The following is a 15,147-nucleotide window of genomic DNA, read 5'->3' on the forward strand; positions in this document are numbered from 1 at the left end:
TTGTAATAGTGTTGTGTGCTTGCATCGTTGTTGCATCATTATATTGAATGGCAATGTGTTATGGGTCCATTAAAACATTTTTATTATATGTTCAGTTTTCAAATTTGGGCATTTCCCCTCCGAATTTTATTTATTATGTCAGCAGAAGGGATTTGAATGCAGGAGGAATTAATTGAGTGAATGTTTGGCCAATATTTAAAATGTTTATGATTTAGTAAAATGATATAGACTGCGAATGATTGTTTTTTGTACATGAGTGTCAGATACACTACCAAGTTTCACCACCAGAGAGAGTCAATAAGCTGTGCAGAGTCCATTGTGGTCCATTTTGTATAAGAGGGTCAAGAGCGAGAGACCATTAACAGTATCCTCGGATAAGTTCAGTCCCCCCTCCAGTGATGTCATCTGCTCTTTGAAATGGTCAAAACATTAATGTATGCTGTTAACAAGACAAGTCTTAACTTCTCAAGCAACATGTTTTTTTTACAGTTAAATATAATTAAGTGAGATAAATTACATTGAACTTACTGAACCACAAAGCAATCTCTTTCACCATGGCAACTATGCGGAGAGAACTGGCTGATAAAAACAGACCTGTTGCCATCTCCCACGCAATGAACACATACACACACACACACACACACACACACACACACACACACACACACACACACACACACACACACACACTGTGCTAGTTGAAATATGACACATGGAAATGATGATTAATCACGATTGATCACGTTGTCTTCGGAGAGACAGGAAGAAGTCACTGACCCATCTGCTCTTGTGTATAAAACGACATTCTACAGATTAATGGTGACGCTCTACAATTATAATACATTATTTTCTATGCTCAGGTCTGTCCAAGCAGGGGAGCAGGTTCGATTAGGCTGTACAATTAGCAGTTGCTCTCTTCAGTGAGTGTGATTAGTCTTAAGCCTGTGATCTTCCTCAGAGATGTAGGAGTCCATCATTAAGGAATACCAAGTCTCTAATTATGTTTTTGTTGAAAAGCATTGAACTGTATGTATGACGTCACTCTGCACGTGTTGTAAAAGAACATGATCAAAATGTGAATACTGTGCTAACTGTGAGTAGCACTCAGTGTTCAGTTTTCTTTATGAATCTCTGTCCCTATCCTCCACCCTCCCCCGACTCCCCTCCCGTAATGGCCAGGCTTCTCAAAAACCCCTTGCTATTATATACTGCTCAGCTTGTCACCATGGCAGCAAATTTTCAATTATTATTTTTCTCTTACTTGTTTCTTTGCGCACACACTCACAAACTCACATACAAGTTGAGCTGTTATGTGGGAGGGTTGTCTGTGAGTCCTTCAGTGTTCCCAGGTCCAGCTGGTCCAGCTGTGAACAGAATTCATACAGCATGCTGTGACAGGGAAGGGATGCTGCGCCACGCATTATTAGTATACTACATTTTCACAGGATATTGTGCCATTATGTGCTATTGTGCATTGTGTGGCAGATTTTTGCAGTGAACTGTGCGTGCATGTGCGCAAGCTTTTCACAGTCCCAAACTTCTCAGATATGCTTGCTTCTGTTCGGATTTACTGGGAACAAAGAGTCATATTACTCATAATATCAGTGAATGCGATTTATGATCCTTGAGTCACTGACAGCTAAAAACATAATCTTAAATATTTGTCACATGGTTTCAGAACACCGTTAGTCTCTGTATCACCACTGAGGCAAGTATGAGGTACAAGTACTTTAATTCAGACCCATAGTTATTTCCCTGTAAAGATTTACAATTTTACAAAAAAGTATTTTGAATTCCGCAGAACTAAAATCTTTAACCGTTAAAGTCATCATTCATACAACATTGTCAGAAATGCTGTTTTCAGCCTCTTAAATATGAAGATAAATGTCTGTTGACGTCAGCTGGTGGAAAACTAAATGAACTCACAGAGAAATAGAAAGGTGAAACAGAGAAAGGAGAATTGAGAGAGGGAGGTTGGAGGATAAGGCAGAGCTGATTTTCTTTCTCCAATAAAAGCAACAACCCCCCCAGTGTTGCTATGGCGACCTCCTCTCTCTCCCTTCCTTTCAGCGAGCTACCACTTATCCTCGCTGCCTTTCAGTCAGCCGGGCATGTGGGTGTGTGTGTTTTTGTGTTGGCTCCTGAATGAATCAAGCAAATGAAGGGGAAAGCCATTAGAGAGCAGAGACAACCTGTTTCACGCACACACACACACACACACACACACATACACACACACATACACACACACACACACACACACACACACACACACACACACACACACACACACACACACATACACATATTCATACATTTATATATAATAATATAGTGCCACAAGCTGCAAAAAGGGTTCCTATGTTTAAGTAAACTTAATTATCTGCTCTTTTCTGTTTATTCCCTAATGTTACGTTCTTTCGTCTCACAGTATATTCTGCAGTCGTCGCTCTCTATCATCTTTTTCCGCTGTTTTCAGAACCACTCTGCTTGATTTTCAGTTACCACATGCCCACTCAAATACACACATAGCCTCTTCTCCTCCACTCTCCGTTAATGGGAGCTACAATGAAAAGCTATGAGTTTGTGTGACCTTTTTTTCCCCATTAGCAAAAAGTCAATGATCATAAAAGCTAAAGGTGCATCGTTTACCATCAAACAAGAATCACTTCAACACCATCACCACAGTTATAAAGTATGAAATTATCGCTAAATTGGATAGTTCCACCATTTGCTCACAATACAAGTATTAGATCACACCAAAGAGAAAGATGTACTGTAGTTACTCTGGTCTCCATTGATCTCAAGCAAAAATACATGAGCACACAAACACGGTCACATAGACACTTGTTTTCATACAGTGGGAGAACTGCTCATAAGTCAGTGTGATTTAACATCAGCGCTGGTGTATTTTTCATAACTGACCAGAGGCTGTGTTTCTCTACACTCTCTTCACAAGCACCTCTTTAATAAGCTCTCTTAGTGCCCAAATAAAAAATGCATGTCCTCATGCAAGTTTTTGGCAGCTGCCAGGATCGTTTGACCCAGTAAAGACTCTGGATGTCATGTCTCTTCAGACTAAATGTTTCATAAACACTTCAAATAAAACTTTTATTGAATTTGGTCTTTTATGTAATGTTTTTTGAATACTTTTGCAGGAATCAATAAAGTAGATAATTAAATAATTTAGTATTCATGTGCAATTTGTGTTTTATTGCATTCCTCAGATACCTTCTGGTAAAGATGAATCCACAACACTTGTAATTGCTGCTGAAAGCGTAAGATTCCTGCACTGTAATACTCGCCCATAATAAACAGTTCTGACTGCTAAGATCTCATTCTCCCATAATGCAGAATATCTATATAGATGCATATGTGCTGATCCAAAGATGTGATTGGACATATATCATAATACATTTATGGCCAAATATATCTTTTTAGATGCTGGCAATGCAGGCAGACATGTGCACTCTGATCATACAGTTCTGTTGCTACAGGCAGAATATTTTGCATGCTTCAAAATTGAAGTATTAATATAATGCATTTGTGTACAATTTTAGGAGTGATGCTCTGCAGTAATACATTTGAGAAGGGTACTGAAGGACCTGTGTTATGCAACATAGCAGAGGGAGAGAGACAATTGATATATCATCAGAGAGAGATAGAAGGAAGTACCTTTCAACCTGCAATAACTGATTTTCTTTGGCCACTTGGGGGCAGCAAAACCAGCTGTAAACACAACATTGAAATGTTATTGCCATATAAAGTTATAACATGTTAGCAAGTTGTCTATTTGTGCATCTAAGTACAGAGTAACATTTTTGATTCATTTGTCTAGTTTTTGTCCAATTGGCGAAAGGAAGTCCAATATTGACTTTTAGCCCTGAGTTAGACCATGTTCACCAGCTAGTCACTAACTCTGTCCGTCTGCAGTTTGGTGCCGAGCAGCTAACGTACAATGGACTGCCGGCTGTGGCGGGAAACAACGCTGGTGACAGTTATGAGTTTGAACCAAAACAAAAAACACCTGAAAGATCCTGAAAGAGACTGGGGGAACTTCAGAGATAATTCTCTGTGGGTTCGTCACCACATGTGACACTATTCACATTTGATGTAGTCATGTTAACCCTATGAAAATATTGATTAAAGCAGCTTAAAAAACCCAAGAATTGATTCTGTGTCGAAACCTGCTGGCACGTAGCGAAACACGGAACTCACTAAAAAGTGATTTGGAGACCAATGTGAAACACACTTCAGTCCTGTTGTGACGCAGGAGCTGCCCACCTCACCCATCATCACATCTCATTTGACATTCTGCTTTAAGCTTTCAAGTTACATTTACATTTTCATTTAACACTCGCATTTTCTTCTCTGCTTTATCTGCAGTTGCTATTTGCACAATTCTCCACTCTCCAACCTCCATTCTCCACCATTTGTATAAAACGTAAAGTGTCTTTTTCTGCAAAGTTAATTCCTACGGGGGATTACTTACCATGTTGCATGCATGCCATTTATCATGTTACTGCTGTATTGCTGCTGGCTGGAGCAATCCACATAGTAGAGTTTTATCTCCATTCCAGGACTGAGAACTGTATTGCCTTCGACATTTTCAATATATAGTTGAAGTAATGGCATACGTTTTCCCTCACAGAGCTATAGTGGTGTTAATGAAAATGTCTGCGATCCTCTCAACATCTGCACACATTATGGACTCATTTATTTTTCTTCCATACATAAATTACCACCACCTGTCAATATGGCTTTATACAGACGCTGTTAGGAGAGCGTTTCTCTGAGAGCGTTATTCAGAGAAATTAAATAAACAACTAAAAATCAAAAGTCAATTCACAGCAACAGTACCCACAGTGAAATGCTTCTTTTGTTTTTCTCTTTTGTGTATATTATTGCTTGCTTGTCTGTTCTAAGGGTTTAAATACTTTATCAGTTTCTACTCTTGGCTATTATCTCTATTGTATTGTTTTAACGATACAGACTTTTATGCGAGATCAGATTGGAATATTAAAACCTTATTGAATCCTGAAGTTGTCTAAGCTCATAACATTATTTAAGATTGAGATTGGAGATGCTATGCAGTGAGAACTGAAGGTTTGTAACAATTTAGAGGCAATTAAATATTGAAACCTAAGAAAAATAAAATGGCTCAACAAGTCTGAAACGCAGCTTCAGCTCTGAGAAAAAGTATCACACGCTGGTTGAATTTAGAGCCATCAAAATTTAAAGATACCGTAACAAAGAAACGACTTTCATAATTTAAACTGTGTCTCGCCTGCTATGTAACCTTTGAAATCTAAGACCTGGCATTGTGATCTGAAGATAAACTGCCAGCAGGAGCCACAGAGGACTTCCCATCCAGAAAAATCACACACTGTAACTAACGCAACTGGCTTTCCTTTGGCTTGTGAAACAGGAAAAGATTAAGAAGGAGAGAATGAGGCAGGCAACAGAAAGAGAGGAGGAGAGATGAGAGAGACAGAAGCTCTGCTGCAGAACACACCTCATCTCCATTTTAGCTGGAGGGAGAGAGATTCAGTCAGTGTCAATTTACTCTTCAGCTCAAGTGACAGAGAGAGAGAGGAAAGATAGGGAAGTGATATCTCAGGAATCTTCAAAAATCCACAAACGTCTGACTGAGAGGGAGAAGAAGGAGAGAAAAAAAACATTCTGGGATGTGAAGCATTTGCAAAGAAAGCAAAGGAAGAAAGGAGGAAATGACAGAGAGAGATGTAGTCGGTGCTTCAGTTGCGGTAAGAAACCTAAACAAACAGGTCATTGCAGCACTCACACAGACACGCAGCTGGGGATGCGTGCACATTCAGTCTGAGTGAAAGCAGTATTGATTCAAAGGTGTTTTGGTAGCAGGTGTTTTGGAAATGGAGAAGCTCGGGGGTCTCTTTCTCTCAGACATCATAAGTTTGTGTGTGTGTGTGTGTCTGCGTGCATGCTGGAACAGATTCAGCTGCAGGGCAATGTGTCGCTGTGTTTTTACATTATCATTATTATTATTATTATTATTATTATAATCTACATCCAGCACCTCTATCGCTGTTATACATCCCTCTCTCCTGCTCCCTCTCTTTACCGCCCTGTTGCAGTGTGTCTCTGTGCCGTAGCTGCACAGCACCAACAAACCTTATACAATGAAGAAATTGTGGGTCTTAAAAGCTTTTCTCCTGCTCTCTCTTTCAGAGCTAAGTCAAAGGAAGCCTAACGAGAGACATGTTGGACTTTAACTTCTGCAGAAGCATTCATGTCACTGGTCTGAAATAACACTCCTGCTCGTTTGTTTTTCACATCCCACAGGGGTTCTGAAAACTTTCAAGCCTGACAGTTGCCCATAAGGTAAATCCAAAAGTTGACATATTTCTCTTTAGAGAGCGAATGTTTGTGTGTTAGCGGGTGTAGGGTTTAAATGTATGCCTTTAAGACACTTAAAGGCCACTGATACATACAAATACATATATCAAGTGAACACAGATGACAAAATTAAATATTAAGTAAATAAAAAGTTAATATAATTTTATGATGTATTTGATTAGTTTTTGTTCTATTGGTTACCATCTGGGGTACATGTAGATACAGTAAGTAGCGGAGGTTTAGCAAATATGCATATAAATTGCGTGGGTGAGTGTGTGGGAGGGAAATGTTCAAAATTGGTTAAAAAGAAAGAAAAACAAGAATAGACAGGTCCAGATTATGATTTCCTATGATCAACCAACTTTCACTGCATCTGGTGGGTTCAGCGTGGATATGAAAGTCAAACAATTCAGAAAAATGTGGTCTGGCATGTTGAGTAGAACAGCGTCTTTTGAAACCCTGTTTTGTTAAAAATCTACAAAAATGCACATATACAGTACACTGCATAAGGTCTTCAGCTAGACTTGAACAGTTGTTTTTTTTTCTAGGACTGTCAGTGATTGCTGCAGGTTTTGCAAGAAGCAACTGTACCACACTTAGTACTTTTACTGAAGTGGCATTGAACTAGTGGTGCAGCCAGTACAGACAGAATGCAAGACATTGGTTTTCCTCACAATTGAGTCAAGATCGAGACTCAAGAGTGGTTTCTCATACTGTTTCATATAAATACATGTCAGGGGGCTGAAATAGTGCAGTATTTCACAAGATCAAAGGTATAAAAAAAAGAAGAAAATCCTTTTTAAATAATCAATTTATCAAATAATTTAAACACTTTTTTTTAATCCTTTTAATAATTTTTAAACCCCTGAAGTAAATTATTCTTAGATCATCAAAGTCTGTGTACAGGTGTACATATGCGAAAAAAGTTAAATCTATAATTGCCTAAAACGATGTCACCTGAGTCATCGTTGGTTGGGTCTGAGAAATAAAACTATCTGGAGGAGTGGATTACAAATAAGTGAGTTTACCAGATCTCTGTAGCAAGCAGTTTGAGGCTACATTAGCCGCTAGCATAACACACTTGAATCGCAAACAACAATGTTGGTGGTCGGGTTGCATTGTGGGTAATATAGGCACCAGGGTTTGACAAGGAAGATGAATGTGTGGCATAAAAGAGACGATATGTCTGATTATGTTGCAATTTCTTTTTGCATCTGTCCATAGTGAGTCTGACAATGTTATAGGAGTGCAATGCTAAATCGTTCGAGTAATCTGAAATGGATGGACTAGTGAGATAAGATGAGCTTTATGTTAATGTTAATGCACATACATATAATTCAATACATCAAACTGTGGTTGATTGACTTGTTGAGCACTTGCAAAGAACAAAAGTTTATAAATAAATGATGAAAACATTAACTCTGGGCTTGTGGGAATTTAGTTCAGTACAATTATAATCAGTCAGTATCTCTATTTAGATTAATACTTTTCTTTTGCAACATGCGTCTTGCAACTGTTCAAAAATGATTCGTCCTCAACTGTCGACCTGGAGAGTCACTTCAGATTTTGGATTAAGGTCAGTGCAGCTTTGCCTTTTTGTTATTATTACATATCCTTATTGCTGGGGTATTGCTCTGGTTAATATGTTAGCTACTGTGCAGACTTACAAAACATTCAGAGAAATCTGAGTCAGAAGAGTCAGGGGATTAATAATGGCCACTAAGAGCGGAAATATTCATCCTATAAAACATTGTGGAGCGCTGGGAAAGGGACAGAGTTATGAAAGTAGCCGCTGAGTCATGCAGATCTATTTCACACTCCTTTTCTGAAACGTTTAAATTAAAATGCAGTACAAGTCTTTTGTCTGTACACATCTATACACAGTTCCGGGAGGTACTGGGAGATTTTGGGAGCAAAAGACAAAAACGAGGGACATCAAAATGAAATGATGAATCCATTATTGAGCAGGTTTCATATGAAAAGATGAGAGTGGAGATGAAAGTGAATGGCTGATGGAAGAGTATGAGGAGCCCCAGGAGGCAAGAAGTGCACCTGTGTTTTTACTGTTACAGCTCAGAGCTTGGATAACATGCTGCACTTAGTAAACACAAAGTGACTCACTTTGCACTTCTCTAACAATTAAACTACATGGTGTTTGAATGCTAATCACTTTTCTCTCCATCTCAATAAATGTGCTTAATTGAATCTGTCAATTCTTTCTCCTTCTTGTTTGTGGAAAAAACTTGGCAAGCATCTCTCCACCACTTTCTCCTCATCCGCTAGCAGACGTAACATCCTGCAGAGTTGTACAGTACTTCCTGTTAGTCATGTTTTATAACACCAGCTGCCAGGATGGAAATACTCTGCAAGTGTTGGGAAAGGTTAAAAGTTCATGTAATTCAAATTTCATTCATAATCACAAACGACTTCATCACAGAAAATGGACTGTTTTGCAGAACACATGGAGATTGATTGATTAAAGAGGAAATGCTGTAGGTTTCCTCGGTCCAGTCAGCGTTGTTTCTTCTGTGTTCTAATCAACCAGCACACAGACCGAAACAAAATCCAAAGTAAATCTCAAAACACTGAGACAGAGTGAGGCTGGGAGATTTGTTTCCATGGCAACTATGCAGTAAGCCTTCCCGTGTGTGTGTGTGTGTGTGTGTGTGTGTGCGTGTGCGTGCGTGCGTGCGTGCGTGTGTGTGTGTGTGTGTGTGTGAGTGTGTGTGTGTGTGTGTTTGTGTGTGTGTGTGTGTGTGTGTGTGTGTGTGTGTGTGTGTGTGTTTGTTTGTGTGTGTGTGTGTGTGTGTGTGTGTGTGTCATGCAGGATACCAGTATTGCATTAATAACTCTAGCGTGTGTCCCACAGTAAAAACTAATGTGGAAGAACACGCTCCCAATGTCGACTCAATTACAAGAGAACTTAAATCATTTTGCAATTACATAACAATAATAACAAATAACAGTTTGTTCCTTTTAAATACAGCCTCGAACCTTCTCTCTTCCCAAAGTTAAAGCCTCTCTGTGATGGATTTGTAAATTTCAGACTTTTGACGAGCACAACCGAATGAATTTAGACTTGGATTGTCTAATGTCTCTATGATCAGGATGCACATTCAGCTCATTGTTTTGGTTTGACAACCCATAACTTTAATGAATTTTGATTCCCCCTTGCCGCTCGTATCCACGTAGTGTCTCTCTTTTTCTTTTTTTAGCAAAGATATCTCAAAACCCTTCAAAAAGATGACAATCACATAACAATTCTAGAGGCGTTGAGGTATTGATGAATAGTTTTAGCATTCCCTCAGTTCTGTGCAGCATATTCATAATGTTAGAGATGGAATATCCTTATTGAAACTTAAAGATGCTGTCATACAAACAATGAATCATATCAATTACACAATGTGCAATGTGAAAGGTATCACTTGTAGTTTCGAACCTATAAAGAATTAACACCAGACTCTGCAGTTCTTCTCAGCTGTCAGTGTGTTTCAGCTCATTCTTTGGGTTTTACGACCCGTAACTTAACAGATCTTATCAGCATAGTTTCCCTTAGCGTAGACCCTTAAAACCCTTCTCTAAACACTACCTGCAGACGAAGTCCGGACAGCTATTAAATATAGTGTAGCAAGTAGGAGCTAAAGTTCCAGATATTTTTCTTTGTTGTTGGAGTTGTTGGAGCTCCAAGCTAAAAGGAGAGTGAATATTGGATTTACATTCATCAGTTGGATGAATGATAATGTTGCTCTATGTCGGCTGGATGTGTAAATAAGCAACTGTTTGCTAACACCATAACAACTTTACAAGGTGATAATATGTCAATGTTGTGTTTACATCTTGTCTCGCTATGCCCAAGTGGTCAAAAAACATATAATTAATGCAGATTTAATGAAACCAAAAGATACTACTTTACTTTTTATTGAATGTAACTTAGTATACAATAACTTTCACGTAACTGTTTGGCCTGTACAGTCATACTTTATTGTATTAAGTATATCCCGACTTCCATGTGAATTAAAAGATGCTGTTGCGAAAAGGTTGATACTTGTTACTCTGATACATCTATGATCTGTTAATGTGATGGTGTTGTACTATGCTCCAGATAAGAGAGCTGAATGTAAATACTGATGTAACTAGTGTGTTTGCGTGTGTCTCTCCATGTGTGTGTGTGCCTCAGTGTGTGTATTTGTTCAAGCGGCAGCAGCTGCTACAACGCAGTCTTTCCCATAACAGCCTTATGTACAGAAGGGTGATAATATAAAATATCCTTGGGGTCTTTTTAACTGTTACATAATAAATAACATTTGTGGGCTATGTTCTAACACTGAACACCGAATGTGAAACACTGACATGAAATATTTAAATGCAACAATATTTCATCACTTCTACCTACTCTCCTTAAGGCTGAAAGAAACACTGGAGATTACAGCAGAGCACTGTTTGTCTCTTATTTCTTCCTCACAGCTTTTCTAACGTTCTTTCTTTCAGTTTTAACATTCATTTGTTTATCATTACTCTATCCCTAACTAAATGTGCTACGACAGTCGTGGCCAGATATCCTTTGGGAAACAGAGATTACTCTCTGCATGTTTCTTTTCAGCCTTTTGTCTCCCTGCTCATCCATCTTTTCTTCTCCACCTCTCCCTTGCTCTTCTCAGTGGCAGAGCATTTCTGCAAAGTACATCTTTTAAAACTCAAGGTGACCTTCCCTAGCTAAGACATCTATTGCACACAAATGTGGTTTGGTGTGGGAACTGAGGAGGTTTAATGCTTAAAAATGTGTTTGTATTCAAGAGACACATTCCATTTTAACGGACTGTAGAAAAAGAGACTTTTTCTTTTTCTCTCTTGTGTTTCTGACAAAACAGTGAGCCGCCACGCTGGGAGTCCTTCACCTGTGGCCAGGATGTGAGATCGATAGTGTGACAACAAAGGCCGCCATCGAGCTACAGCCAGTCCCCGATGTTCTACCACCAACCAAAGTTATACATAAAAAACATTTGTTTGGGTCCTTGACTACAAGGGGAACTTAGACGTTTCAGGTTTTTTGAATGAGGACATTGAACCATGTGATCTTTTTTGCACACACACCTTGAAACTGTTAATAACACATCTTAATACACAATTCTGGTCCAAATGATTCATCTCGCATCATCTTAACAAACTCTTCCTCACCTTGTCTGAATCAGCTTCTGTGACCGGCGAGGATTATGCGGCCGACTTTAGTGTTTCTACAGTCGCAGTGTTTCCTGTGTGTGTTTGTTGGTGTATGTGTGCCCGCTGTTGTGGGCTCAGTACCTCTCGCACTACCATGGCATGTCTCCTGCCCGGTGCAGTGTGTGTGTCAGATCAAGCCGTGGTTCTCCCCTGATTCTGTCTACCATGAAGCTCCCACTGTGGACTGCAATGACTTGCTCTTGACCCATCTCCCCATACCGATACCCCCGAACACACACACCTTGCGCCTGCAGAGCAACATTCTGTCTGAGCTAGACACTGCGATGCTGCACGGACTCGCCAACCTCACTGACCTTGACCTTTCCCAGAATCGCTTCAGCCGTGTCAGGACAATAAGTCAGAGCTCCTCCCTGCCCTCTCTACGGTCTCTACACATGGAGGAAAACCATATCAGTCACCTCCCTGAGGCCTCATTCTCCTCACTGCCAGCTTTGCAGGAACTCTTCCTCAGCCACAACAACTTACACTCAATAGCACCTGGAGCTTTCATTGGTCTTGACTCCCTACTGCGTCTGCATATCAACAACAACAGGCTCACTACTGTTGACCCTCGCTGGTTCAGAGCTTTGCCCCAATTAGAGGTTCTCATGCTTGGGGGAAACCCTGTGGAGGCACTGCCTGAGCGCGGCTTCCTGGCCCTGAAATCCCTCCGGAGTCTTGTCCTTGGTGGTATGGGTCTGAGAGGCTTGGCTGAAAAAGCACTGGAAGGGTTGGAGGGCCTAGAAAGCCTCTCCTTCTACGATAACCTGCTGACAAAGGTCCCTACTCAGGCCCTGATTAGAGTGCCAGGACTGAAGTTCCTTGACCTCAACAGGAACTGCATCAAACTCATTGAGACAGGAGACTTCAGAGACATGGTCCACTTGAAGGAGCTCGGCCTGAACAATATGGAGGAGATGGTGTCCATTGAGAGAGCCGCCCTGGAGAACCTTCCAGAGCTCACCAAGCTCGAAATCACCAATAACCCGCGACTGTCCTACATTCATCCACAGGCTTTCCTCCAGCTGAGCAGGCTGGAGAGCCTAATGCTCAACTCCAACTCTCTGAGTGCACTTCACCAGCAGATCATGCTCTCCCTGCCGAGTCTTCAGGAGGTCAGCTTACACTCCAACCCACTGCGATGTGACTGCCTGTTTCATTGGGCCGCTAAGGAGGCCTCTCACTCTCACATTGAAGACACACAAACAGACAAACAAACACCTCGGATGGTGCGTTTCATTCAACCGCAGGCCACACTGTGCTCTGAACCCCCTGAGCTGAAAGCTCGCAGGGTGAGAGAGGTATCCTCCAGGGAGATGTCGGCCTCATGTCTCCCCATGATCCCTACCAACTCCATCCCTTCCTACCTTGGGGTAAGAGAAGGAGGGAAACTAGTCTTGCACTGCCGAGCTCTGGCGGATCCACAGCCTGAACTATACTGGGTGACTCCCTCTGGACTGAGACTTGGTCCTGCACCGAGCCATGCATCCAAAGGTGTACCAGCTCCTGCTCCCTGCCACAGCCTGACCGCCTCTGAGGGATTCAACCACACATCCAGTATCTCTCCCAGCCAGCCTCAAGATGATACTCCCTGTAACCCCTCCAAACACTACCGGCTGCTGCCTGAAGGAACTCTTGAAATTAGCAATGTTACCCTTGGCGAAGCAGGATTGTATACTTGTGTAGCTGAAAATGCACTGGGAGCAGATACACGCACTGTTACTGTGGGTGTGCATACCAGAGGAAAGAAAAGAAAGAGGTGGATGGCTGCTAATATGAAGGGAAATCAGTTATTGAAAGACGCCAGGTTGGAGGTGAGGGATGTCGGACAACACTATGCCATCCTGTTCTTGCATAGCGGGCGCAACCTTCCTTCGACTCGTCTATCCTGGCAAGGCTTATACTCAAAGAAACACACGCCGACATACACCACACGCATCCTGGTTGGTACTCAAATTTTCAACTTGACCCACCTGCAGGCAGAGAATTTTTACAGAGTATGTCTACATGAAGGGATCAGTGAGGATGTCAAGCAGGCCAGCAGGAGATCAAGAAAGAGCAGAAAGCCTCGGTGTGTTTCATTCAGGATGAAGGATGTCCCAGATCCTCAGCCCAGCCTGTTGCTCAGCCCAGAGCTGACCTCCACCGCAATCACACTAGTGCTCCTCGCACTCATACTGCTGCTGCTGGCAGGCCAGGGCGGGTACAATGTGCCTGGCGAGGGGGCAGGAAAGCACCACAGTACCATTCTCAAGGAAATCAAAATTCCCAAGGTTCTGATCATCAATCACACAGAAGGGAGCAACGCACAATAGCGAAAGCAGGATTGCTAAGATAATTATGTTTGTGCACATTCAAATTTAAACAAAAACATTGACACACACACACACACACACACACACACACACACACACACACACACACACACACACACACACACAATGTACACAATGTCAAATAAACACTTTGTGAAACACAGCTAGAAGAGAGGAGTCATAGATCAGAGCATTGGTGTCGAAAGAGATGTGTATTAATTTTATATACCATATATAGTATATATTGACATTGTGTCTGTGTTAAGATGTATTGTAAATAATGCCTAAACCCCAAACAAGGAAATAAAAGTGGACAATCATTCTTCTGCAGCACAGAGAGTGAATACAGACGAAACAAATGAGTGTGAGCTGCCGATGGACTGACCACTGGACCGAACCGAAAGACAACCTGATTCAATCCAAGGACAGATATTTGCAGAGGAGAGCAGCTCAGACCTCCAGGGTCTTTGTCATGTTTCCTGTCTACATATCCACAGACTCAACCATTCGTTCTCCAAGCAGATGAAACTCTGTCTTGAGACTGATACTGAATGAAATGAATTTATATAAACAACCTTTTTGCTTAGCTTACAGTACCTTGGGTTGTACATCTTGCAGTACAAATACAGTGTACTGATCCTGATTCCCTGCCTAACGTCCCACATCCTCTTTCAGCATATAAGTGATCTAAAAGTGATTGTGTTGAATTCTATTTTGAGCTATTATACAATAAAACCTTTTTAATTTACTCGGTTTTACTGTCTATTTCTCTTTTCTTGTTACACACATAGTAAACATAGCGTGACATATGAGAGATCTTAAACCTAAATTCTAGTAAGTCACATATTAGGGATTCATCTGCAGCTACTAATCCCTGCTTATCTGTATGCAGTTGCCGTTGCTCCACAGTATGAATAAGTATGATAATATCTCAGGATATCTGACACCTACTCAGTAAACACAAGACACAGTGTGTCCCCTGCTGGATAAGACCTGGAACTGTGCGGTTCAGTCAAAAGAGATGGGGGACTAAATCCGCAGTCCTTGTGTTGTGTAGATATGACTTCCAAAGTTCAGCCTCAGGTAATATGAGGTTTCAGCAGTCAGACTTTGTCAAATCAACTGAAAATCTTCCAAAGTTAAAGGTCATTTCTGTATCAAATTCTCTTTTTGTGTTTCCACAACCGGAGCTTCCTTGCTGAGCTGCAGCACAGGGAATGTGGTTCTAAAAAAGATTATA

The 15,147-nt window shown here is 41.0% G+C and overlaps 1 protein-coding gene across 2 annotated transcripts; it reads left to right on the plus strand.

The window, feature by feature from the left end:
* Window positions 1–5,414: 5,414 nt before the first annotated feature.
* Window positions 5,415–14,661, plus strand: LOC115008760 (leucine-rich repeat neuronal protein 2-like). 2 transcript variants are annotated; one of them, XR_003832336.1, is made up of 3 exons: window positions 5,415–5,765; window positions 11,244–13,968; window positions 14,003–14,661. XR_003832336.1 is itself a non-coding variant. In XM_029432542.1 (3 exons), the coding sequence occupies exon 3, from the start codon at window positions 11,586–11,588 to the stop codon at window positions 13,905–13,907; it is 2,322 nt and encodes a 773-aa protein (XP_029288402.1). In that variant the 5' UTR covers window positions 5,415–5,765; window positions 6,322–6,360; window positions 11,244–11,585; the 3' UTR covers window positions 13,908–14,661. The 2 variants fall into 2 exon arrangements, 1 of the variants encoding a protein (XP_029288402.1); XM_029432542.1 differs by adding an exon at window positions 6,322–6,360 and having other exon boundaries at window positions 11,244–14,661.
* Window positions 14,662–15,147: the final 486 nt, after the last annotated feature.

Source organism: Cottoperca gobio, chromosome 5 (genome assembly GCF_900634415.1).
Source record: "Cottoperca gobio chromosome 5, fCotGob3.1, whole genome shotgun sequence".
Lineage (NCBI taxonomy): Eukaryota > Metazoa > Chordata > Actinopteri > Perciformes > Bovichtidae > Cottoperca > Cottoperca gobio.